This window comes from Theropithecus gelada, chromosome 15 (assembly GCF_003255815.1).
Source record: "Theropithecus gelada isolate Dixy chromosome 15, Tgel_1.0, whole genome shotgun sequence".
NCBI classification, from domain to species: Eukaryota; Metazoa; Chordata; class Mammalia; order Primates; family Cercopithecidae; genus Theropithecus; species Theropithecus gelada.
In genome coordinates, this window is record NC_037683.1 from 1964552 (window position 1) to 1989410 (window position 24859).

The following is a 24859-nucleotide window of genomic DNA, read 5'->3' on the forward strand; positions in this document are numbered from 1 at the left end:
TGAACCCAGCTAGGCCTGGAGCGGGGTGGGGACATGGCTGGCTGAGCCTGGCTGCAGGGCTCCTGTGCTGCTGGGGACAGGGCGGGCCCGGCTTGCCCAGGGGATACCCCTTCACTGGGGCTGCAGCCTCTGCCCAGTGGCCGTCTCGGAGCCTTGCTGTTCCTGTCCACCCCATGCTGAGCAGCCCCAAGCCTCGTATCCCAGCAGGCTGAGTCTCCTGGGGGCAGGGCAGGGGCACCAGCTGGTGCAGGCTGTGAGCGGTCCCTCTGGCACGGACATCAGCAGAGGGTCCTGGACAGATGGAACAGCCTTCGGGAGCTGACGTGCGTCCCCTGATTCAGAGCTGTGTCTGGAAAGCTTCGGCCGGTGACCAGGCCAGCGGGACCGAGGCTCAGCTGTCCCCCAGGGCAGATGGGGAGGAGAAGGAAGGAAGCTGGCGGTGGGGGCGACTCGCAGGACCTCGTGATGCTCTGCTCGCTGGATTTGCTTTTCCCTTCCCAGGCATTTGCTGTCATGATTTTGTTCCTGGCCACAATAACGCATTTCCACGGCCGTCCTGCTGCGTTTATGATGCGGCTCCTTCCAGAGCCTCCAGGCAGCTGCTGAGTGGCTGGGTGGTTTTCCTGCTCGTGGGAAAAAGGGAGCCACCAGGCCTGGCCTCTTCTGCTCATAAGGACCTTACCCCTGTCCCTTTATGGGAGCAGGGCTGAGAGCCCAAGACCACTGCTGATTTGGGAGCCTGAAGGCCTGGCAGGGAGGTGGCAACCTGTCAGCAGGGGGACCAGGTCTGTGCGCCACCCAGATGGCCCCGAGGTGCAGAGGTGGCAGAGGGATCCCCGCGCAGAGCCAGGCTCTGTAGGTAATGGAAGGAGGCTGGAAGTGGAGCTGCCTTCTGGGTGCCTGAGAGCTGTCCAGGCTCCGAGGGCGATGGGGACCCTGTGGGTCACACCACTGGTTCCCTGAAGCTTCCTGTAACATCCCAGGGCATAGCAGCCCGAGGGTCATCCTTGTCCCTGCCTCATCCCAGGAATGGGCTCATGCCCTGGCGCTAGGAGGGTGCAGACAGGCCAGGTGGGGGTGGAGGTGGCCGCACCTCGCATTTCACGCAGGGCCTGCCTGTCCTTGGATGGCTCCTCTCTCCTTCCCCTCCGAGGCTGCTGGTGGCTCAGCCTCTGTGCCCTGGATGCCCGTGGCTGTGCCTGCCAGTGATCAGGGCCCCGTTTGGCTCGGAACCTCCCCTGAGCCCTGTGCCTATGTGGGGCTGGGCTTGGGCGGCATCTCCAGGCGTTCACCTGGCGGTTCCAGAACAGGTTCTATGGAGTGAGCCGAGGGCCCTCCATCCTTCATGCCTGCCTAGGCTTAGGGAGTCTTTTGCTGCAGAACCCCCTTCCCTGGGGTCACTTGGGAAGGGGCACCTTAAGGGCCATTCCTGAAACAAATCCGTGCTCATTATCACCTCAGCTCCATGCCACTGCCACACCCCACAGAGGTGGACTCGCTAGGTGCTCACAGTCCCCAGAGGCAGTGGGGTGGGGTCCCCAGGCTCCAAGGTGGCACTGCCAGTGGGGGTGGGGAAGGAGCTGGGAGGGAACTGGGATCTGAGTCCGAGTTCCCCCTCAGGGACTGCAGAACCATGTCCTCCTCACCACACTGCCCCACCAGGGCCCTACTGGGGTGTGCAGGGGCCGAGGAGGCCAGTGGGGGCTCCTGAGCTGGGGCAGCACCCAGCATCTCTGCCACTATCACTGTGGGCAAAGGGTGCCTTCTGCCCTACACCAGGGTGAGCCCAGAAGCCAGCGTCCCTTCCCCTGCCCAGCCCCATGGAACTGACAGGGTGGCGGCTGATGTGTTTCTGTTGGGATGTCTGGGCTGGGCCCCACAACTGCTGGGACCTCTGTGCCTCAGACTGAATTGAGCCTGACTCTGACCTGGGATTAGGCCCCCGCGCCCACCAACCAGAAACTTGCCCAACCCCGACCCCACAAGCCCAGCCCGGCCCCATTCCCTCCCTGCATGTCATTCTGGGCCTGGGAGGGCTGGGTGGGGCACTGCTGAGAGCCCCAGCAGGAACTGAAGGCCTGAGGCTCTGTCGCTGAGTGACAAGGTTATTATGCTGTCACCAGGCCAGCCGGAACTCTCCCCCACCCCACCAAGAGACAGCTCATTAGGAAGGCCCCCAGCTGTGGCCAGCCCAGGGCCGGGCTGCCCACCGTGCCAGCCCAGTTTCAATGACCCACCTGAGGGTTTCCATCGTGGGCCAAGGGACCGGCACAGGCGGGCATCCGGAGCCAGGCAGCGGCCAGCCCATCCTGGGCAGGGTCGTAGGCGGGGCTGCAGGCCTCGAAGCCGTCATGTGAAGGCAGCAGCGACCCCAGGCAGGTCGGGCCAGGCTGGCCTTGCACCTGTTCACCCCTTGGCCCTGCGGCCATGCCAACCCTGGTCATGGGCACGCTGCCCACCCGCCTGGGGGACACGCCTCAGTTCGGCCACAAGAACAGCCAGAGGCAGGGCCTCTTCTCCCATGGGGCCCCAGGGAGAGCAGCCGACTGGGAGGCTGGTGCCAAGCCCAGGTAGCATCTGCGTGGACTCGGGCGGGGGCCGCACTGCTGGCAGGTGCCATGCCTGCCCCGGGAGGCAGCAGCTCTGTGCAAGATACGAGGGTGTGGGGTCAGAGTGCTGTGGCTGCCTCTGACTGTGCCTTTGGGCAGGCAGTCCGGCCTCTCTGAGACTCAGTTTCTCCATCTGTAAATGAGGCCAATCATATTGCCTACCTCAGAGGGGTGTGGTCAGGGCTTGAGAGAGAATGCTGGGGCTGTCCTTGAGGTGGGGTATGTTCCAGGCCCTCCTCTCCACCTCCAGTCTGCAGAGCAGGAATGCCTGGGGAGGTGGGGCCAGTCTGAGCAGCTCTACTCAGCACTTCTCCACCTGCACATCTGACCTGCGTGTCTGCTGTTCCCTCCCAGGCTCCGCGCACCTGCAGCCGAGGATGACGTGGCATCCCTGAGGTGGTCCTCCCAGCAGCCGGACCCACCCTGGGCAGCTCCCCACATGGTCGGGTCTGAAGACCTCGAGGAGCCAGGCCCCTGGGGGAAGGCCCGCAGCCTGCCCATGTGGTCCACAGGCCCGGAGGTCAGGGATGGCGACAGCTCGGTGTCATCGGGCCGCCTCTCGGGTTCTTCGGGGGGCCATGAAGTGTGTGTGTCCTGGAAGGAGAGGCCCCCTCAGGTGTTGGGGCCCCGGTGGCGGCCCAGAAAGAGTGACCCACGGCTGGAGCAGCTGAGAGACAAGATCCGGGCCCAGGCGTGGCAGCAGGGAAGCTGTGCATCCCTGGGCACCTCAGCCCCCTCCAGCACCTCCAGACGCCACAAAGCCTCCGTGTTGGCGCTTAGGAGGAAGACCCAAGAGGCAAAAAATCCCCCTCCAGCCCCTGAATGCTCAGGTCAGTGGCCGCTTTGCCAGAGAGGGGCAGGAGGGCTGTGAGGCTGTTGGGAGGGTGGAGAGCGGGCAGGATCGAGCTGTGCTGGGCACGTGGTGGGGGCCAGCCGGGTGTATGCAGTGTGCCCCCAGGGTGGGGATTAGGAGTCATGAAGGGGTGCTTCTGAGCCGGGTCCATGATGTGGATCCCTCCCTGGAGACGGCAGGGGAGCGGTGGAGACGCCAGCACCCAGGACGGGGGGCACACAGGGCTTGCGGGGCTGGAAGAGGGGGCCTGGTCTCTGGACCTAGAGTCTGTGCCTTTGTCCCTGTAGCCTCGGGGGACGCTGCATGGTCAGGCTTGTGGGGACTTAGGTCAGGAGTGTCCTAAAATGTCAGCCTGGGATTTGGAAAGTCTGGCGGCTTCCCTCCTGCAGGGACAGGGGTGGGAGTGTGGTGGGGGTCTTGGCTTTGGAGGGGTCAAGGGTGGGAGTGGTAACTAAAGAAGTTTGGAGGCCGGGCGCGGTGGCTCAAGCTTGTAATCCCAGCACTTTGGGAGGCCAAGGCGGGCGGATCACGAGATCAGGAGATCGAGACCATCCTGGCTAACATGGTGAAACCCCGTCTCTACTAAAAAATACCAAAAAAAAAAAAAAATTAGCCGGGCGAGGTGGCGGGCGCCTGTAGTCCCAGCTACTCGGGAGGCTAAGGCGGGAGAATGGCGTAGACCCCGGAGGCAGAGCTTGCAGTGAGCTGAGATCTGGCCACTGCACTCCAGCCTGGGCCACAGAGCGAGACTCCATCTCAAAAAAAAAAAAAAAAGTTCGGAAACGGCTTCCCTGTTGGAGTAATGTTGAGAGCCAGTCCTGTGGATTCTCTGTGTCCAGGTATTTAACTCTTTTCCTAAGAAAACACGGAAGATGTTTTCCTCCTTTATTTTATTTTATATTTATTTTTTATTTTTTTATTTGTTCGAGATGGAGTCTCGCTCTGTCGCCCAGGTTGGAGTGCAGTGGCGTGAGTGTTTCGTGGGGACAGAGCTTCAGGAGGCAGAGGTTGTCGTGAGCTGAGATTGCACCACTGCCCTCCAGCTTGGGTGACCGTGAGACTTTGTCTCAAATAAATAAATAAAGGCTCTTGAGCTGCTGCCAAAATGGAACCTTTTCTTGGAAATTTTTTGTGGATCTCTCTCCTCACGCTGCCTTCTTCTTTTCACCCTGTTCCAGGTTTCGGCATCTTGAGCGCGGCTGAGCGCAGAGTTGAAGCCAAGGCCTCCCGTGGCCAGGGGCACGCGCTCTCCAGGGTCTCCCAGCACCAGGTTCCTGGTGAGTGGCTCTGTGGCTGGCTGCCCTGGTGCTCCGGGTTACATGCTCAGGCCATGATATGGGCAGCACAGGCTGGACCACACTCACAAAGACACAGGGTCAGGGAGGACCCCAACTGGAAAGAGGCCAAGCGGGGATTTGGAGCCAGACTGCCATTCTCTGGAGCCTGTTGTAACCCTCTGCCTCTCCAGTGAGACAGGAATCCAGGCAGGCCCTGCAGGGTAGGGGAGTTGAACAGGGGCATTTTTTTTTTTTTTTTTCCCGGAGAGATCTCCTGCACAAAATAGGCAAGGAATTTCCCGTGTGGCCTCATGCCAGCCACAGGGAGTGGGCCTGGGGCCCTCCAGGTCCGTGCCAGCTCCTGGGCTTGCTTTTCCGTCTTGCAGATTCGAGGCATCCAGCCCACAGAGCGGGAGACGCTGAACCATTGGCAGGCTCCCAGGCCTGTGAGGAAGGAGCCGGGGCCAAGGGCCAAGGGCCAAGGGCCCCACCAGGTTTTTGTTTTTTTTTTTTTTTTTGAGACGGAGTCTCACTCTGTCGCCCAGGCTGGAGTGCAGTGGCCGGATCCCAGCTCACTGCAAGCTCCGCCTCCCGGGTTTACGCCATTCTCCTGCCTCAGCCTCCCGAGTAGCTGGGACTACAGGTGCCCACCACTCACCCGGCTAGTTTTTTTTGTTTGTATGTTTTTTAGTAGAGATGGGGTTTCACCATGTTAGCCAGGATGGTCTCGATCTCCTGACCTTGTGATCCGCTCGTCTCGGCCTCCCAAAGTGCTGGGATTACAGGCTTGAGCCACCGCGCCCGGCCCCCACCAGGTTTTTACTCACTCATTTGTTTGACAAATGGGAGGGGTAGGATGCAGGGGGCAGGAGCTGCTGCTGGGGGCTGGAGGATGTGGCCTTTATCCCGGGCAATGGGAGCCGTTAGGCCTAGGCCGGGAGTGGCCGTGAGCTGGGCTTGGGCAGGCTCACTCTGCTGCCGGGGCAAAATGGATGCAGGAGGCTCTCCCCAGTCCGGAGAGAGGCAGATGCTGGCAAGATTCCTGAGACCCAGAATGAAGGATGGGGAGCTTGGGAGCAGAGGTGTTTCGGGCTCAGCACAGGAATCATGTGCGTTTTCGTGGGGACAGTTGTCACCCATCCCAGCGGTGCAGTGCTGGCCGGGTGTGCCCAGGTTGATGGTTTCTTCATGAGGTCTGGTGGGGCGGCAGCCACAGGCACGCATTTGGGTGTGTCCCTCCCATGTGGTGTGTGAGCCAGTGCAGATGTGGGCGGGGTCCTGGGCTGGCCCTCAGAGAGCAGGGGACAGAGCCCTCTCCCTCACCCCGCAGTTGCAGGGGCACTCCGGCCCGTCCAGATCCAGTTCCACCTGAGCCCCGTGGTCAGCGCCATTTTGTTCCTCCCTCCTCCGCCTTCCGGGGGACCCCAATGGCATCGGCTTGTCCAGGTGGCCACTCTCTCTGCCCCTGCCCCAGGTCAAGTTCAGGGTCCAGCAATGGGTCACTCAGGGACCTCAGCCACTCCATCCTATTGGTCACCGGCTCCTGGCAGCCTCGTTTTCATGCTCCCAGTTTGAGAACTCTCCAGAAGCAGGCATGGAGGAGGGCCTTTTTTTTTTTTTTTGAGATGGAGTCTTGCTCTGTCGCCCAGGCTGGAGTGCAGTAGCCGGATCTCAGCTCACTGCAAGCTCCGCCTCTCGGGTTTACGCCATTCTCCTGCCTCAGCCTCCGAGTAGCTGGGACTACAGGCGCCCGCCACCTCGCCCAGCTAGTTTTTTGTATTTTTAGTAGAGACAGGGTTTCACCATGTTAGCCAGGATGGTCTCGATCTCCTGACCTCGTGATCCACCCGCCTCAGCCTCCCAAAGTGCTGGGATTACAGGCTTGAGCCACCGCGCCCGGCCTAGGGCCTTTTTTTTTAAGTGGCCAGTTCAGTGGCGCTAAGCACATTCATCGCGCTGTGCAGACATTGCCAGCCTCCATCTCTAGAACTTTCCATCTTCCCAAACCGAAGCTCTGTCCCCACTTACTCTCCATCTCCGTCCCCCAGCCCCTGGCACCTACCTTCCTACTTCCTGTCTCTATGGACCTAGTGACTCTGGGGACCGTATAGAATGTGTCCCTTGCAGAGGACCTGGCTCTTGAGGCTCCTCCTGCCAGCAGAGTTGGGGCCTGTAAAACCAAGGGACAGGCCCAGCCTGGACCCAGCGGCATTTGGAGGTTCAGACGCCTTTGGGTCAGGGTCCTCTTCTAGGGGTCCCCACCCGTGGGACACCCGTCAGACACGGCAGGCTCTCGCATGGTGGCTTCCCAGATGTGCCCCCACCCCAGCTGTGCGGAGACTAAAGCTTGGAGGCAGGGAAAGATGACCTGTCAGCTTCCGAAGCCAGGCCCTCTCGGTGGCCGCTGCACTCTCTGCAGGACTTTGAGCAAACTGCATCCCCTGGGGTTCTCCATTTCCTCCGCATCAGCAGAGGGGTCCACCCCGCCATGCCAACGCCTCTCCAGGTCTTGCCCTTGCTCTTCCTGGCCCTGGTCCCAGAGGTGTTCAGTCCACTGTTGCCACTCTGTGCATTCACTTGGGTCCTGGCCGGTCCAGTCATTCATTCACTCCACAAACAGTCCTGAGTGCCCATGGCCTGGGCCCCCAGCTGGGTGCTGGATTCAGAGAGGAGAAACTGGTTCCTGTCCTCAGGACCTCTGGGCCTGGAGGGGAAGCCACCAGATACTCGGGAGGGAATTTGAGTAGGTGTGCCCGATTCTCTAGGGAGGAGTCCCCAGTGGCAGTCCCCAGGCAGAGCACTGCAGGGGACGTGACAGTCAGACTGTGCCACGTCCCCAGCGTTAGCCGCCCACCCTGGCTCTCACCAACCAGGGACCAGGACCGGCAATGTTTATGACTCTAGGAACTGTGTTTGCATAGGACCCCAGGGCAGCCATGTGGCGGGGCCTGTGTGTCATTTTACTGCTCACCCTCCCTCCCTTCCTTCCTTTCTCTTCCTCACTGAAGTTCTAAGGGAAAAACCCAAAAGGGCCAAGAGCAGTTCTTGCAAAAGAGAGAAGACTCCCAAGTCACCCTACCCTAGAAGACCAGCCAAGGACAAAGACAAAGACGAAGGTAAGGTTTGCTATTTTGGGGCCCTGGCACACTAGGTGTATATGATCCTGGCGCACACTAGGTAGGCAGATGGCTTTCATTTCTGGAGCTGGGGCTGGCCGGCCGGACTGCCACATGCACAGGGTTCTGCAGGGCACCTGGGATCGGCAGGCCCGGCTGGAGCGTCAGGGCTGGTGCCCCAGGCAACTGGTGACCTTGGCCACCACTGGAGCAGCAGGTGGTTCCTGTCTGGGCAGGGGCGTGTCCCTTGAGACAAAGTAGAAGTCCACAAAACACCGGGCACTATTGTCCTCTCAACACTGGGAGACTGGACGAGTCTAAGGAAACAGAGCCGTTCAATCACACTGTAGCATGCATTGGCAGCTCATGGTACCCACAGCTCATACCACCTGCTGCTCATGGCACCCGTAGCTCAAGGCACCCACACCCCATGGCACCCACAGCTCACAGCACCCACAGCCCACGGCACCTGCAACTTATGGCGCCCGCAGCCTACACCACCCGCAGCTCACGCCACCTGCAGCTCACAGCTCTCCAGAGCAGTAACAGATACTGGCATGGGTGCTCGTGTGGTGGGCAGCTCAGGGCACGCTTGGCCGAGGGAGCCGTGCCTGCTTTGTCAAGTAGGCACATTTAATGAGCAAGCCAGGACATCTCCTTCCACCTGCACACTTGGGGGTGGGAAAGGGTATTCTGCAGACCCCACTCCCTCCAGTAGCTTGGGGACTCCACACAGGCACATGGGGGTGTGGGTCAGCCATGTGCTTGCGTTACGATTAATGTCATGCGTGTTTCCCGGAGAGTCCAGTCAGGTACTCCTGTGGGTGGATCCCAGTGGTCACAGAGGAATTTCTGATCCAGGCATCTCCCCTGCTGAGGACCGGGCAGAGGTGTCAGAGACCCAGTGGCCCAGCCTGGGCATGGGCTTCAGAGATGGCAGGGTGAACCTGAGAGCGGCCCCTGCCCTTGAGCGGGTGGGCGGCAGGTAGAGTCCCTCCGGGGCTTCCCTCTGGGGCGTCTTCGTGGTCAGGGGAGTGGTGTGGCCAGCGCCCACACTATGTGGGCCCACTGTAGCCTCCTGTTTCCCCGCCAAGGTCAGCAGTCTTGCTCCCATTTTGTAGATGAGGCAACCGAGGTTCACAGAGCGTCCATAGCCTGCCCGGGGCTACACAGGCAGAGGCAGAGCCTCCCACCTGTCCAGCCCGAGGCCGATGCTCCTAACCTGGGAACCCAGCTGTGTGCACCTGGGGCCACGCCTGGGCAGCTTGTCAAGGCCACCCTCCAGGCGTGGATCCTGGGGCCCCTGAACCACGGGGTTTTGGAGATACCAGTAACAGCCCCCAGGTGGAGTGAACGCCACCCACTGGGCTGAGATTGGCTCTGTGGGACCCTCACTCTAAGTTTTAGCAGTGCCAGCTTGCCGGCCTCTCCCGTGATGCTCCATGCCTCAGTTTCTCCACACTGTGTGCAATCACAGCCCTGGGGCCGCGGGGAGGGGCACTGCGTGGCGTGCGCTCTCTCCGTGCCTGGGGGCCTGAGCGTCTGTCCCGTGTCATCAGTCACCGGCCCCTCTGCTCTTAGGCAAAGCGGCAGCTTCCAGCCGAGCGTAAACGCCTCTGTGCCCACACCCAGAGAGGACGCGCGGGTTAGGTGGGAGCTCAGTGGGGCCACGGGGCCACCATGTGCATTCAGCGGGGCCAGAGGCCAAGCAGGAGGGGAAGGCGATCGAGGGAACCGGGCACCAAGAAGGTTCCAGAAGGCTGTGGAAACATGCGTGCAATATAACAATTTTCTGCATGATCACCCCCTCCTTCCCCCAAGTCTTTGGTTTGTTTTATTTTAATGGCTCAGTTGAAAAATGACCTGCTTTCTGCCTGACATTGGGTCAGAGGGCATGCCACCGGCCGCATTCATCATCGTAAGCACCATGTCACCCTGACAGTGTTGACCATTAGTTTCTGTCAGTGACGAAGTCACAGCTGGGCTAAGGAGAGATGAGTTTCAGTTCAGAGGTCAGAGCCACAGGACTTGGGAATTGGATGAATTAGAAATTTGCTGTAGTTAACAAAAAATTAAATCACAATAGTTATAAAATATTCATCCATCCGGGCCAAAGGAAAATGAAGCCCGATATTTAATTTCAGATTATATCACCTCACTTTGCATTTTTTATCATAGATTCGGTCAGCCCCGGAACTTTGACAGGGCACTTGGGGACTTCATCCATTTCCGCAGATTAAAAATCCTCTCGTAAAAAAATTAATTGCCATTAAACTGCTCAGCGGAAGAAAAAATGTGCCCATCAGGACCCATTTATCGAGCGGGACCCTCTGGCGGGCTGATGGGGAAGTGAGTGGCCAGCGATGGAGGGGCTGGGCGAGCAGGCAGGCAGCCCCTCCCCAGGTGGGCCCCGGCGCAGCACCCCAGCGAGGGAAAGCAGCTGTAGGGACTAGGATGGAGAAACCCCACCGGGGCTCCCCTCCATTCTGGGTCCCCCTCGAAACCCAGCTGTGGCCAATTGGGTCACGTTGGCCTCAGCTCCGGCCTTTGACACCACCCTGAGCCAGCGGAATCCTGACCCGCTTCCGGGCCTAACTCCTGCAATGATCGTGACTACCCTTTCATTCTTGGGGCCCTATGGCAGGTGCTGTGAGATACGGACCCCATTTTACACATGGGAAAACTGAGGCATGGATAAGTGAATCACCTGCCTGAGGCCCATGGCTGATGAGTGGCAGAGCCAGACTTAAACCCAGGTCTGGGACTCCTGAGACCACACCCTAAACCTTCCTCTATCTTGGGGTCCTGTCCTAGACAGGGTATGGCCTTAAGGGGTCCTGTCCTAAAGTGGGCGTGGGGCATGGCTTGGGGTCCTGTCCTGGAGAGGGCGTGGCTGTAGGAAACCTGTCCTTGGGGATGTGGTTTTGGGAGGGCATGGCCTGGTGGGCGTGACTGCGTAGCCCATTCCCCTTCCTGGAGAGGTAGCTTCAGGCCTGTGGCTGATGGCCAGGGGTCAGGGCAGTGTGAGGAAGGTGCCATGTCTGGGGGGTTCTAGGGAAGTCCCTGATTCAGTCCAGGAGCCTGCCTCTGGGTGCTTAGCTCTCTGGATGGTCCCTGCTCAGGGCACCCTCACTTGGCAGAACGTTCCCCTTCGTGGTGGCCAGGGTGAGCCCTGGCTGAGACTCCACGGTGGTCTTAACCCCAGGCCGTGGGGCGGAACCGCCCTGGGCTGGGCCTAAGGAAGGGGCGTAGGCGCCAGGGACTCATAGCACGTGTGCTGTTGGCCCTGCAGAGCCAGGTGGAATAAGCAGTGTGTGTGAGTGTGAATGTGTGAGCGAGAGCACGAGAAGGCGTGTATATGAGTGTGTGAGAGTGTGGTTGTGTGTGAGCATGAGTCAGAGAGCATATGTGACTGAGTGTGAAAGTGTGAGAGCATGAGTGTGTGGCAGTGTGTGAGTGTGAGAACATGTGTGTGTGAATGTGTATGAGACCGAGTGTGTGGTAGTGTGTGTGAGTGTGAGAGCATGTGTGTCTGTGTGAAAGTGTGTGAGAGCATGAGTGTGTGGCAGTGTGTGAGTGTGAGAGCATGTGATGTGTGTGAGAGCATGTATGTGGTAGTGTGTGTGAGAGTGAGAGCATGTGTCTGTGTGAGAGCATGTGTGTCTGTGTGAAAGTGCGTGAGAGCATGAGTGTGTGGCAGTGTGTGAGTGTGAGAACATGAGTGTGTAAATGTGTATGAGACCAAGTGTGTGGTAGTGTGTGTGAGTGTGAGAGCATGTGTGTCTGTGTGAAAGTGTGTGAGAGCATGAGTGTGTGGCAGTGTGTGAGTGTGAGAGCATGTGATGTGTGTGAGAGCATGTGTGTGGTAGTGTGTGTGAGAGTGAGAGCATGTGTGTCTGTGTGAGAGCATGTGTGTCTGTGTGAATGTGTGTGAGAGCACGAGTGTGTGGTAGTGTGTGTGACTGTGAGAGCATGTGTGTCTGTGTGAAAGTGTGAAAGCATGAGTGTGTCTGGTAGTGTGTGTGAGTGTGAGAGCATGCGTGTCTGTGTGAAAGTGTGTGAGAGCATGAGTGTGTGGTAGTGTGTGTGAATGTGAGAGCGTATGTGTCTGTGTGAAAGTGTGAGAGCATGAGTGTGTGGTCGTGTGTGAGTGTGAGAACATGCGTGTCTGTGTGAAAGTGTGTGAGAGGATGAGACCGTGTGTGAACACGTGTCAGAGTGTGTGCGAGTATGTGTGCCTGTGTGAATGTGTGACCATGTGAATGAGTGTGTGTGACAGCACGTGTGCGGGATGCTGTGACTGTGAGTGTGAGTGTGCGCGCGCCTGTCAGCACTGGAGTGCGTGTGTGAGCCTGTGAGCCCGTGAGGGAATTGTGAGCATGTGTGTGAGCGTGTGTGGGGGGGGCACATGTGTGAGAGCGTCTGAGCATGAGTGTGTGTGAGTGTGCGAGTGTGTGAGCCCAGGGCTGGCCCTGCTTCCGGCCTTTGCCAGGGCCCTCGCGGCTGGGCCCATGGGGCTGGCAGCACTGATGTTGGCATCGGTGGCCGTGAGCTGGGCTATGAAGTACCACCGTGACGAATGCCGCTTACCGTGTGAGGCCATTTGTGAGCGAAGGCTCGTTTGTACTCGGAACGTGGGGCCACTTGTTGCCACGATGCTTGGGACTCCCTGTCCTGCCAGTCTGGGAGCCTTCACCGCTGCCCACTCGTGTGACCGCTGACTCTGCTGGCTTAAAAGCAGGTTAATCTTCTGTGGCTTGGCGCACGTGGCCGGCGGTGGCAGGACCTCCCGTGTCCGTGCGGAGCCTGATGTGCAGCGGGGAGCGGAGGGTGGGGCCGCCGGCTTGCGATTGTCACTTCTGCTGCTGCTGCTGCTCAGTGTTTCTTTCGCATGGGCTGTGTGTCCGGCCTGTGCTGAGAGCTTCACTGGCAGAGCTGTGGGGCAGGTCCCGTTGGCCACGCTTTCCTGAAGACTCTGAGGGTCAGGGAAGCCACCTGCCCGTGGCCGCCCCGAGACTCAGCCTTGCCCTGTGCAGGCTGAGGGTCCCGCTGTGCCCAACAGGGGCCTGGATGTGAGGGATGTGCACCCCCGTGCCCTCTGGGAGTGTTGAAGTGGCTTCCTGGGGCTGTGCAGAGCCACCAACCTCCCCGTCCGGGCCAGTGCCCAGAGGGACATGGGGCGCCCGGCTGTGTGTGTGTTTTCTCTGTTTAAGATTCGGAGCTGGTTGGTGTTTACGCCTGGAGAAAGGGACAAGCTCTGGTGAGGTCACTGCTTGGGCCCCCTCCCGTCCTCCGCAGGCTCCATAGCAAGGATCCCTGGAGAGACCCGGCTCTCACCGTGGACTTAGGTACCTGTGCCTCTGCCATGAGCTCTGTCCTGCTCTGCTGTGGCATCTGGGGGCGGGCGCAGAGGAGGAGACGCCCAGGCTCCAGGCTGCCTGGAAGGAGGAGGTGTGGGCGCCTCTCACAGAAGCCTGCAAACACCCTCCAAACCTGCCACCCATTCAACTGGGGACTTCGGGCAATAAGTGTTTTCAAAGCCTAACAAAAGGGTTTCTGTCCCTGGGAGGCTCCATCGGCAGTTCCCGGGCAGGCACCCTGCCAAAGCGCTTTCCTGGCAGGAAGGCAGGATGGGAGCTGGCAGGGGCCACTCCCCAGACACTGGCACCCTCCACCTGTGCTTGGCTACCGTGTGCAGAGCAGCGGCTCATCACACAGGCGTGGTGCCCACCCTCAGAGGGCTTCTGCCCAGCAGAGGCCCAAGGGCCTCCTAGCCGCCCCCACGCTCTTTGCCTCCAGCCTGGGTGGAGGAGCTGGCTTTGCTCTCCCCTCCGCTCCTCTCCTCACCCCTGATGCTCCTGTCTTCGCAGGAGACAGCGAGAAAGTCACAGCTGCCAAGTGCTCACCGGTTTGTGCCCAGTGTCCCGGTGCCACGTCCGCCCACAGTGACCAGCAGGTGTCCGGGAACACACCCAGCCTGGCTTCCTTCGACCAGCCGGCGACCATCCAGACGGCCATGGCCATCCTACGAGACCTGCGCCAGCAAATCCAGGCTGGTCTAGAACTGGCCCAGACCCGCGAGGGAGGGCAAGAGCTGAGGCCATCAAAGCGGAGGCTGCAGGACGTGGCAAGGAAGGGCCCCTGCAGGGACCCCAGTGCCCAGATATCCTTCTCTAAGAGTCCCTGGGCCATGACGGAGGGGAAGCGTTCCTCTTCAGAGAGGGCTAGGAGTTCCCACACCTGGGAGCCCTGGAACTCCTCCATTGGACGGGAGTCCTGTCCGCAGAGGGCCTGGGAGACCCAAGGACAGGACCGCTCCTTCCAGAGGCCGGAGAGTCCCCATGAGAGGTTGGGCCACTTCTCCCGGCGGCCCTGGAGTGCGTTGGCTGGGCAGGCCTGCAGTTTGCAGAGGGCCTCGGGGGCCCAAAGACAGGGCCCCTCCTCCCAGAGGCCGGGGAGCCCCCCTGAAAAGCGGAACCCCTTTCGAACCCAGCAGTCCTGGAGTGCTGCAGCCACGCAGCCCTGTCCACAGAGGGCCTGGACTGCCTGTGAAGACTGGGAGGCCCTTGGCCCCAGACTGTGGAATCCTCTGGAAAGGCCCAGTCCTCCAGCACAGCGGCCCTGGAGCAGCTCCAGCGTGCAGAGGGCCGGCCCCCCAGGCAAGGGCAGAGGCATCGGCTCCCCTGCCTCGGGTGCCAAGCATGCCCTGCCGAGGCCCACTGGGAGCTTCCCTCAGAACCCACCTGGGGAGGAGAAGGACGTGCTACGGCCCTGCCCCAGGCCCCGGGGTCTCCTGGGACCCTCACACAGCTCCGAGTCCTTGCGGGAGTTCATGCGCCAGAAGGCGCAGGCCCGGCGGCGGCAGGCCCTGGAGGAGAAGGCCTCGGCCCTGCGCACACAGGAGCTAAGGAGCCGGAGGTTGCAGGAGGTCTACCGGCAGCAGAGGGAGGCCGTCCTTGGCAGGGCGGTCCCCGTGGTCTCCCGGACCACCCCTGGCATCGTGACCTTTGTCCCCAGTTCTGCGCAGTCTGCGGTACGTGCCAGGGGTGGGTTGGGGGGACTCAGCCATGGACCCGAGGCTTAGGCGCTCAGGTGCTGCCTCCAGCCCCCTGGTGCTCTCCAAGGAGCGGCCGGGTGAGGGCTGCAGCTGGGGGCTGAGGGCTGCAGCTGGGGGCTGGGGACTACGCGGTGTCGCTGCCACTGCCCGGAGAAAGCCAGAGGTTCTGTGGATGCCTCCCTGGGGGATGCCCTGGTGAGGTGCAGGGTCAGACTTGGGCGCCTTTGCCCCTGGGTACAACGGGGCTCCGGAGAGACTCCCTTGGCTCTCACAGCCCCTGAAGTGGGACCCCCGATTCCTGCACGGCTCTGGGAAAGCAGCCTGAGACCCCGAGGGGAGGTCAGGGCCTAGCTCTGAGGCTGAGAGAACGGGGCGTGTGGGCTTCCCAGGCGGGGGCCCTCTGATGGCATTGCCCTCTGCTTTAGGGCCTGGAAGCCTCCGGGAGCCTGGAGTCCCCGGTGCTGGAGTGGAGCAAAGTGACCTCTGGTGTGGTGCTGGGGGGCCAGGAAGCCCCAGGCAGGTGGGTGTGAAAGTGCAGGGGCTGCACGTGCTGGGTGGGGCCGTGGGTGGGCTGGGGCCGAGGACAGTGCTGGGTGCGTTCTGGGGACCTCGTGATATCGCCTCATGACTGACAGGCTCCTCAGGTGGGGCAGGCTCTGTCCCGCCCGCCCACAGTGCCGCCTGGCTGCATGGAGCAGGCGGTCACCACTGTGCTTGTTCTCATGGAGGCAAGAGTCGCATCAAACTTAAATCCACCACGTTAAAGGGCACGTTCCGTGGCATCGAGCACCTTCACCGTGTGCTGTGCAACCAGCACTTCCACTGAGTTCCAGAACATTCCAACTCCCCGTGAGCCCCACCCTCAGGAGGCAGCCTCTCCCCCAGCCCTGGGGGGAGCTATGGGTCTGCTTTTTGCCTCAACGGATTTGCCTATTTTTTTTTTTTTTTTTGAGATGGAGTCTCGCTCTGTCACCCAGGCTGGAGTGCAGTGGTGCAATCTCAGCTCACTGCAACCTCCACCTCCCAGGTTCAAGTGATTCTCCTGCCTCAGCCTCCCGAGTAGCTGGGACTACAGGCGCCCACCACCACGCCCGGCTAATTTTTTGTATTTTCAGTAGAGACGGGGTTTCACCACGCTGACCAGGCTGGTCTGGAACTCCCAACCTCAGGTGATCCACCCGCCTCGGCCTCCCAAAGTGCTGGGATTACAGGCATGAGCCACCACGCCCCACCTGGATTTGCTTATTCTTGACATTTTATCTAAATGGGATCACGGGGTATGGCTCTGGCTTCTCTCACCGAGGATAACGTTTTCCGGGCTCATCAGTGTTGCAGCTTGAATCAGAACTTCACTGAGTCTGTGGCTGAATAATGCCGGCTGTGGGCAAGTGATCTTTTCTTCACAGCCTCGTGGCTGACGGATGCCTGGGCCCCACCTGCGGCGGCCGTGAGCGGGCTACACGGGCTGCTTCGGCCCTTGCGCTGTTTCTCTTGGGTACACGCCTGGGAGTGAACTGCATGGGCACGTGCACCTCTGTGTGCAGCTTTCTTGGGCACTTGCACCCCGTTCCCCACAGCAGCCGCCCTGGTTCCCATCCCCCTGCCGGCGCGAGGGTCCCCATCTCTTCTCTTCCTCACAGTGCTTACTTTTCGCTTATTTTCTGTGTTTCTGTTTTGCTTTGACTACCGTGTATTTGAATTTCTGGAGGCCCCTCCCCCGAGGGCATCATGAGTCACACACGTGGGGTCTGAAGACCTCCCCCAGCTTTGCTTGGGGGAGTTGAGCCTGGGTCTCACTAGTTTCCAGCCTGGCTCTTGCCCAGGGAGGGCTGTGGAAGGCCCCAGCTTCAGGCCAGTGGCACACACTCTCTGGCCTGGCTTCACGCTAGGCACCTGTGAGGAACTCTCAGCCAGGCCTCCTGCATGCCCTTGGTTCCGGTGGGCAGGGGATGCTGGCTCAGAGGCCGGGGAAGGGGCTCCCACCCACCAGGAGCGTCCCACCCTGGACTCCCTCAGGCCCCTGGCATATCTTTGGCAGCCGGTGTTGGGGGCTTCCAGTTGGCCCCGGAGCTCAGCTCCCACCCCTCTCTGCAGGACCCGACCCCTCCCTCTGGCTCCTTTTGGCTCCATTTTGTCCTGAAGGTGCTTATTTGGGGATTACTTCCCTGGAGTCTGGGTCACAGGGCAGCCCAGGGGCTGTGTCTGTCAATGTCCAGAGAGACAAGGACACAGGTCCTGAGTGAGCCACTGAGTGAGCGTCCCATGCTGGCCCCGCCGTGCCACCCCCTCCCTAAGGGCAGCCCCTCCCCCACTGGCCACCGTTGGGCTCCGTTTGCTCGACAGGATCCTGCCGAGTTTGGTCCTCGTCGTCTTGGGCGGCTGCAGGGCCTCATCTCACTTCATCGTGTCCTTGTCTGTTTTTTTCCCCACCCAAAAAATTGTAGCCGCGTGCGGTGGCTCACGCCTATAATCCCAGCACTTTAGGAGGCTGAGGTGGGAGGACTGCTCGAGGCCAGGAGTTTGAGACCAGCCTGGACAACATAGTGAGACCCCATCTCTATTTCCTCCAGAACTCTTCATCTTCCCAAACTGACACTCTGTCGCCATAAAACACTAACTTTCCATCTCCTCCCCAGCCCTCTGCAACCACCATTCTACTTCCTGTCTCTACGGATCTGCCTGTCCCAGGGCCCTCATGTGAGCGGGAACGCACTGTGTTTGTCCTTTTTGTTACTGAAACAGCAGGGGTTTGGTCTCAGTCCTGCCGCTGGCCACACAGAAGGCCAATTGCAGAGACAATGAGTATTGCCAGGGAAGAGTCTTTAATTGGGTGCCGCTGCCGAAGAGACGGGGGCTCAGTCTCAAATCCAACTCCCTGCCTGACTGACTAAAGCTGGGGTCTTGCGTATCAGGGAAGGAGTGCAGCTCCGTGCAGGAAACGGGAACTAGGGAAGGGTAAGGAAGCAAGCGTGATGCACAAGGAGTCTGGCATCTCATCGTCCGGATGCGGTGACCTGGTGCGTTTCAACTCCTTGATTCTGTCTGGGAGGGCTGGTGGTCGGTTTCCTGAGAAAGGAACTCAGGTAAGACAAATGAAACTTTCTCACGTGTTAAGACTGGCCAGGCTCATTTCTATGGTCATTCAGAAGAAACCATGAAGGTGAGTTCCAGGGGACCATTGGGCCAGTTTCATTTTGTGCCTGGCTTATTCTACCAAGGGTGATGTTGTAGCCTGCGTTGGAACGTGCTTCCTTTTCAAGGCTGAATACTATTCCACCGTGTCGGTGGGCCTCATTTTGCTTCTCCGTTCGTCCCTCGATGGACACTAAGTGGTTTCCACCTTCTGGCTGTTGTGAATAAGGCTGCTGTGAACAGGGGTGACGTCTTTGAGACTCTGACTTCAGCTCTTCTGGGTGCGTGCCCAGAGGCAGACTTGCCAGACCCATGGTCGTTCTATGTTCGACCCAACTGCCTCTCACCGCGGCAGCACCGTTTTACACCCCACAGGCAGTGCCCGGGATCCAATTCCTCTGTCCCCTCGCTCACGCCTGGCCCTGTTCCTTGCGGCAGCTGTGTGGTCTGTTGTGTGGATACCGTCACCACTTCCCTGGTCCCTGCGGACAGACACTCGGTCGGTCACAGACGCTGCTGTGATGCTCACCCCCACAAAACACGCCTGCTTTCCATGCCCTGCTGGGGCAACCGAGCCCGAGGTGATCTGCTCACGTCTCTCTCCCTGCAGCTTCTGCCTGTGTTTGAACAGAGCCTGGAACCGTGCTGAGACCCTAGAGACCCCAGGGATAGGGGGCCCCCAAGATGAGCGGGATGCCCCCGTGCTGCTGTCAGCCTCACCCTCTCTGGGATCCCTGGAGCCCCAGGACCTGACCACCCACTACCTACCCCGCGGGCTGTGCATCTACCTGGACCCGAAGGAGGCCGAGCACCTGGGCACTTCCAGCCCCTTGCACCTCCAACATAAGCAGGCGCGGCTGCAGGCGCTAGAGACCACGGCCAAAGTCCTCAAGCAACGGGTCGATAGCCTCACTGCCAAGCTGCAGGATGCCGAGGCACCGGACACTGTCGGGGACCTAGCTGCCAGCCTGCTGCGCTTACGTGCCCACACCCTGCCTGCCACCCCCATGCTCACCACCCCAGCCTGCCCTGGAGCCTTGGGGCCCAATGGGGGCAGAGGGGCACCTGGGGAATGGGCGAGCGTGCAGCCCCAGCCCCTTCTCCCTGCCACCTACTTCCTGGACGACGAGACACTGCCGTGGGGCCCCAGCTGGGAGCAACAGCGGAGTGTGAGCCCGAGGTCCCCCCCCGAGAGCAAGCCCCGAGGTAGGCCGGCACCTGGGCCACGGTGACCGCCCGGCGGCTAGGGGGTCCTGTGGGCTGGGAGGAATGGGAACCCCCTTTTCTCTCTGAGCCTTGGCTTCCTTCCTGGAAAGGGGGCTAGGAGGACAACAGCCAGGGGTTGTCCGGGGGGTCTGAGCAGCATGGTGTACGTGGGCTCTCCCGCGTGGCGTGTGGAGTGTGTGAGCATGTGGCACCCGCAACAGCTGTTGCTCCGGTCTTGTCCTCTGGCCAGAGGAAGAGTGAGGCTTCTCCCGTGGCTCCTTCCCTGCTGACTCCCTGCCCTTGCTCCAGCAGAGGGGCCTGAGGGCCAGGGAAGCTCCCCCACCCTCACCCCTGCAGGCGTGGCTCAGGCTCTCCTGCTGTGATGGCTTGGGTCCCCCGTCCTGTGCTCCCGCTGACCAGGGAGTGAAGCCAGGTGCCCTCTTCTCCAAGGTTTCCCAGAGGAGGGACACGAGGATATGAAACTGGACAAAAGGCTGCAGAGAGGTGTGGCCCCCTTCCAGGCCCTCAGTCCCTCTGCAGGGAGGTAAGCCCACGTGTCCCGTGACCCCAGGTCCCTCTCCGTCCCAACTCCCTCCTCCCGGGGGAGCATCTGTCCTGCCCCAGCGCCTGCAGCCCCAGTGAGCCCCAGGCGGAAGTGGAGCCCAGCAGGTTTGGTTCAGGGGCGTGTGCAGGTGGAAACTGAGTTAGACACTCATGACAGAGGTTGTAGTGCACGCGGCGGCGGCTCCCTCCCGAGCACCTAAGCCTCAGTAGCAGCTGTGGCCTCGAGTCCCTCCTGGGAATTTGTGAACACGTTTGGATCTCCTCTCCTGAAAAACTCCCCTCCACACCTGCCCCCACCACAAATCTTCCTCCGAGCCCACCACCTGCCCAGCGGCCTCTCGCTCTTGCTAGGGTGGGCCGGGATCCCTGTCCAGGGCCTCCTGGCCAGCAGTGCCCTCCTGGTCGCCGCGGCTCCCTGCACGCCACATGCTGCCAGGCCTTCTTGGGCCACTCACGGCCACTCTCACCCCTCTGTCCTTGACAGAAGCACCCGGGTGAGGGACCCCGGCCTGACCTGAGCCGCTTCCCAGGCAGCCCTGGAACCCAGGTTCGAAAACTCAGCATCATGGGTGGGGCAGGCAGGAGGCCAGGTCGGCGGCCGTCTCTTGGGAAGGCCTCTGTGCATCCTTAACATGTGGCCAGGTTCACCAGGGACACCTAGACGTTGGCTGCCCGGACACCAGGGCCTGGGTCATGCCACCCACCTCCACCAAGCTGCCTTCTGGGTGGCCGAGGGCGTGAGGGCAGACGCCACGTGTAGCACTAGGGTGGCAGTGGGCACCACAGCAGAGGAGCTGTTGCTCAGAGTCCACATGTGGGGGAAGGGGGTGCCCCCTCCCCAAGCCCAACCTTCCCTCCTTTCCCCGCCCCTCCCCTCCCCGCCGCTGGGACATTTCCTGGCCCGAAGCCTCTCCTGCCCATCCTTCCTAGGAAACCCCACCAGCTTCCTCTCCTGGAGCCTTACTCCTTGACCTCAGGGGATGGTGGGCTTGGTGCCTGTGCCAGGGCCTTTGGGTTGTGCCCCATCTCACTCCCGACCCCACCTGCTGCCCAGGCCCAGTCCAGCCCGTGGAACTGAGTCATTGTGACCAGAAGAGGGCAGCATCGGGCCAGACCTCGCCTCTGTCCCTGCGTTGCCCGGGATAACTTCCGCCCAGCCCTTGAGAAGGGGTGGGGGGCGGGGGTGGTGAGAATTTTTGGAAAGGTTAATTTCAGTGTCCCCGGCTCCCCGGGGACCAGCTAGATCTGCCCCCAGGGCCAGACTCAGGCTGAGGTCTCCACATTCCTGGCCTAGCCTGGGTCCAGCCAGACGGGCAGAGGCTTGGCCCAGGCTCCCTGTGGCGATGGTACCCAGATGTTCCCACCAGGGCCAGGCACTGGGCTGTGCCCTCCACCTCCACAGCCCTGCCGAGGCGGCAGAGACACAGCAGGAGGCAGAATCATATTCATGAACCGTGGCCCGGAGGGACCCGGGTTTGTGGAGAGCAGGGATTAGGGAGAGGCTCAGAGGCTCGCTGGGCCCTCCCAAGGCTTCCGCCCCTGCTCCAGCAGCCAGGAAAGGGGCCCGGCCTGTGTCTTCTGAAACAGCTGTTGCCACTCACCACTTGAGGGGCAGGAGCTTCAGGGCCAGCGCACGCAGCCTCTGCTGGATCCACCTGCTGCCGCCCTCCTGCATTTCCCACGCCGAGCCTCTCAGGTGCCCCAGATCCTGGCTGCCTCTCACACTGATTTCTTTGTTTGTTTGTTTTTTGTTTTTGTTTTTTGAGATGGAGTCTTGCTCTGTTGCCCAGGCTGGAGGGCGATGGCTTGATCTCAGCTCACTGCCACCTCTGCCTCCCAGGTTCAAGCGATTCTCCTGCCTCAGCCTCCCCAGCAACTGGGATTACAGGCACCTGCCACCACGCCCAACTAATTTTTGTATTTTTAGTAGAGATGGGTTTTTACCATATTGGCCAGACTGGTCTTGAACTCCTGACCTCGTGATCCGCCCACCTCAGCCTCCCAAAGTGCTGGGATTACAGGTGTGAGCCACTGCTCCGGGCCTCAGACTGATTTCTGAGTTGGGGTGTGAGACAAACACCTGTGGGCCCTGAGGGCTGCTGAGGGAGGGCGTGTCTACCCCCTGCCCGACAACCCCTGGGCCACAGGTATGGGCAGCATCTTCAGCCACTCCAGTGGATTCTGGGTCACTGTGGACCAGGAAGCACAGATGGGGGCCCTGATGAGAAATGCGAAGTGAGGCGAGCTGTGCTCATGGATGCAGGCTCAGCACACGCCCCGGATGCAGGCTCAGCACACGCCCCGGATACAGGCTCAGCACACGCCCCAGATGCAGGCTCAGCACATGCCACACCCATAAACCCATCTCTCTGTGCATCCCAAAGATCCCTCATCCCGGTAGTGCTGCCTGCCCGTGCCTGGCAGCTCTCCCTCACCACTCAGCCACCTCCAGGGGAAAGGCCAGCGGCTACACCTGGCTCCTGGCTCTGTCAGCCTTGCGTGCTGGCCAGCCTGAGTGGGGGCAGGTGTGTGGGTCCAGCCATGCCTGCCTCCATGGTCACAGCCTGGGTGCTCCCCAGATAGGTTGCCCTGAAGTCTCCAGTGCCAGCCTTGAGCAGAGGGGTGAAGGTCACAGCTGACGTGTGACCCTATTCTGCTCTAGGCCTGGTGGGCAGTGCCCTTAGTAGATGGCAGAGGTGGTCCCGATGACCACGCTGGCTGGGGAGACTCTGACCTTGGCCCTGGGGACCGATGGTGGCCATGGAAGCTGACCGTGCACACCCCTGCTCTCCCTGGGGTCCGAGTTCAGAGCCCAGAGCAGCCAGGCTTGGCACCGGTGCTTACCAGATGTGGGCTGGTAGCCTCGCCTTGGCCCACACCACCATGCTGGGACACATGCTCAGGCTCCACCTGCTCACCCCTGCCTCCTGCTCACCCCTGCCTCCCACTCACCCCTGCTTCCTGGTTCCCAGGCCTCAGGCTCTTCCCCTGCCAGGCTTTTGGCCCTCGGGTCCCATCCTGGGCACACTGTTGGGAGTCTGAGAGCTGCTCCAGGCCACAGGAGCCCAGCTTCCTGCTCAATGAGGGCTGTCCCCCAGATCTCCCTGCCTCCTGTCTCCTCCACGGGCCTGGCCCTGCCATGCGTGTGCCTGTGTCTTCCAGTTCACACGCGGGCCCAGCCACGCTGCACCCTATCTGGGGCTCCCTACGACTGGAGGAGATGCCGTCGGCTGGAGGGGCAGACTCTGTGGCGCCCTGGACCCCCCAGAGCTGCGGTAAGGGCGACCCTGCAGACAGGCCCTGGGCTGGCTGGTCGGGTGGCCAGGGGCATCCGCTGAGAACCCCTTCCACTGCCTAGCACTCGAGCTTGGCCCTGTGGGGTAGAGAAACACTTTTCCACATGGAGAGCATCCACGCCTCGTTATTAAAGGTTTTGGAGGCTTTCGGGACCCTCTGCGTGCTCTGTGCTCGCCACGCCTGCAGTGATGGGGGCTGGGTGGATGAGACCCACGTGCTTATTTCATGACAGCCATGCCCCATGCCGCTGTGCTCATCCCACCTCCCAGGGCGCTTCCTTACAGTCCCATCAGCCTGGATTCGACTTTTTTTTTCTGCTACTGAGTCTTTTCATCCTGGGTTTCCAACAAGCAGTGCCCACTGCCTGGTGCCCAAGGGACCCAGCAGTTGCTGAAGCCCTGGGCTTGAGGCCCTTGTGCTGGCGTGGGCTGCGCTGTGGGACCCTCCTGGCAGGTGGGCTTGGCAGGGCAGCTGGAGGGGCTGATGCAGCCATGGGAAGTGAGTATGGACTCAGAAGGTGGGGGACCCCTTTTGCTGCTTCATCATTGTCTGTTGATATTCTTCAGAAGAACAGGTTTTGAGCATTGGAGTAAAACATGTTCATGTCTAGCTGGGGGAGAGATGGTGGGAGGGTGCATTCCGAGTGAATGGGGGCCCCCATCCAACCGCTACCCCTGGACCACCATCCCAGAACAGCCCCAGATACATCCTGCACCCTCCTCGGCTGGCAGCGGGGAGTTCTGAGGAAGGTTCCTGCCACAGGGCCAGTGCCGGGGTCAGGGAGGAGGGTTTCAGTCCTGGGATGTGGACGCCACGGGTTGGGTTCAAAGCCTTGAGCTGAAGCCCTCCTGGAGGCTGCTTCCCAGTTGGTGGGGGGCTCCTCGGGTCCTCCCCAACTGACAGCGTCCTCCCAGGGCCCTGGAGCTACACCTGGCAGCTTGAGGGAAGCTGTTCTCTGTGGACCAGCAGAGAGGGTCCTGTGTGTTTGTGCACATGCATGTGTGTGTGCATGCTTGTGTGTGTGTGTGGAGGAGAGGGCCTGTCGGGCTCACACCTGGAGCCCTCTGAGGGAGGAAGGGTCTGCGTCTTCCCCACTCTGGCCCCTCCCCTGGGAGACTCTCCCAGTCTCCAGGATGTGGGAGCCTCTGCACCTCTGGTATGCACCTGCCCCCCTTCCTTCCACACACACCCTCTGAGCATCACTGCCTGCCTGGCACTGAGGGAGCCGGCCCTGGCCCTTACAGTGCCTGTGTTTCAGGGAAAGTGGACAGTAAGAAGACAAGCAAGGGAGGATACACAGTGGATGGGATCTGAGGCATGAGGCCAAGGGAAGAATTCAACAGGAAGGGGCAGACAGTTCATGTGCTGGGGGGCGTTCAGAGTCAGAAAGGCCCCTGCAGGCCTCTGGCCTTGGTTGTTTATGCTGTTGTAACAGAATCCCAGAGACCGGATGATTTATAATGACCAGAAATGTATTGGCTCACAGTTCTGGAGGCTGGGAAGTCCAAGAACAAGATGCCGGTGTCTGGCGAGGGCCTTCTTGCTGCATGAACACAGAGAGGAAGGCAGGGGGGCGAGAGGGGGTGGGATTCCCCCTTTTATAACAAACCTCCGCCCACAATGATGGCATTCATCCATTCACAAGGGCGGAACCCTCATAACTGAATCATCTCGTGGCTGAATCGCTGCCTCATGGCTGAATTGCCTTGCATTTCAACATGAGGAGGGACAAGCGTTCAAACCATAGC

General features: G+C 60.7%; 1 protein-coding gene across 2 annotated transcripts; it reads left to right on the top strand.

Annotated features, from left to right (window-relative positions):
- The first annotated feature begins 2158 nt into the window (after positions 1 to 2158).
- CCDC187 (coiled-coil domain containing 187) lies at positions 2159 to 23700 on the top strand. Of its 2 annotated transcripts, none has more exons than XR_003115982.1 (10): positions 2159 to 2570; positions 2964 to 3439; positions 4641 to 4739; positions 7748 to 7855; positions 13069 to 13203; positions 13726 to 14888; positions 15338 to 15432; positions 18655 to 19250; positions 19608 to 19794; positions 22977 to 23263. XR_003115982.1 is itself a non-coding variant. In XM_025360207.1 (10 exons), exons 1-10 carry the CDS (start codon positions 2428 to 2430, stop codon positions 23170 to 23172), a joined length of 3105 nt encoding a protein of 1034 aa, XP_025215992.1. In that variant the 5' UTR covers positions 2159 to 2427; the 3' UTR covers positions 23173 to 23700. The 2 variants fall into 2 exon arrangements, 1 of the variants encoding a protein (XP_025215992.1); XM_025360207.1 differs by having other exon boundaries at positions 19701 to 19794; positions 22977 to 23700.
- The last annotated feature ends 1159 nt before the right edge of the window (positions 23701 to 24859 follow it).

Coding starts and splice junctions, on each gene's coding strand:
- CCDC187 (XM_025360207.1), top strand. CDS start 2,428: ATGCCAACCCTGGTCATGGGCACGCTGCCCACCCGCCTGGGGGACACG. Junction 15,433..18,654: donor GGCCAGGAAGCCCCAGGCAG/GTGGGTGTGAAA, acceptor CTCTCCCTGCAG/CTTCTGCCTGTGTTTGAACA. Junction 19,251..19,700: donor CCCCGAGAGCAAGCCCCGAG/GTAGGCCGGCAC, acceptor CTCTTCTCCAAG/GTTTCCCAGAGGAGGGACAC.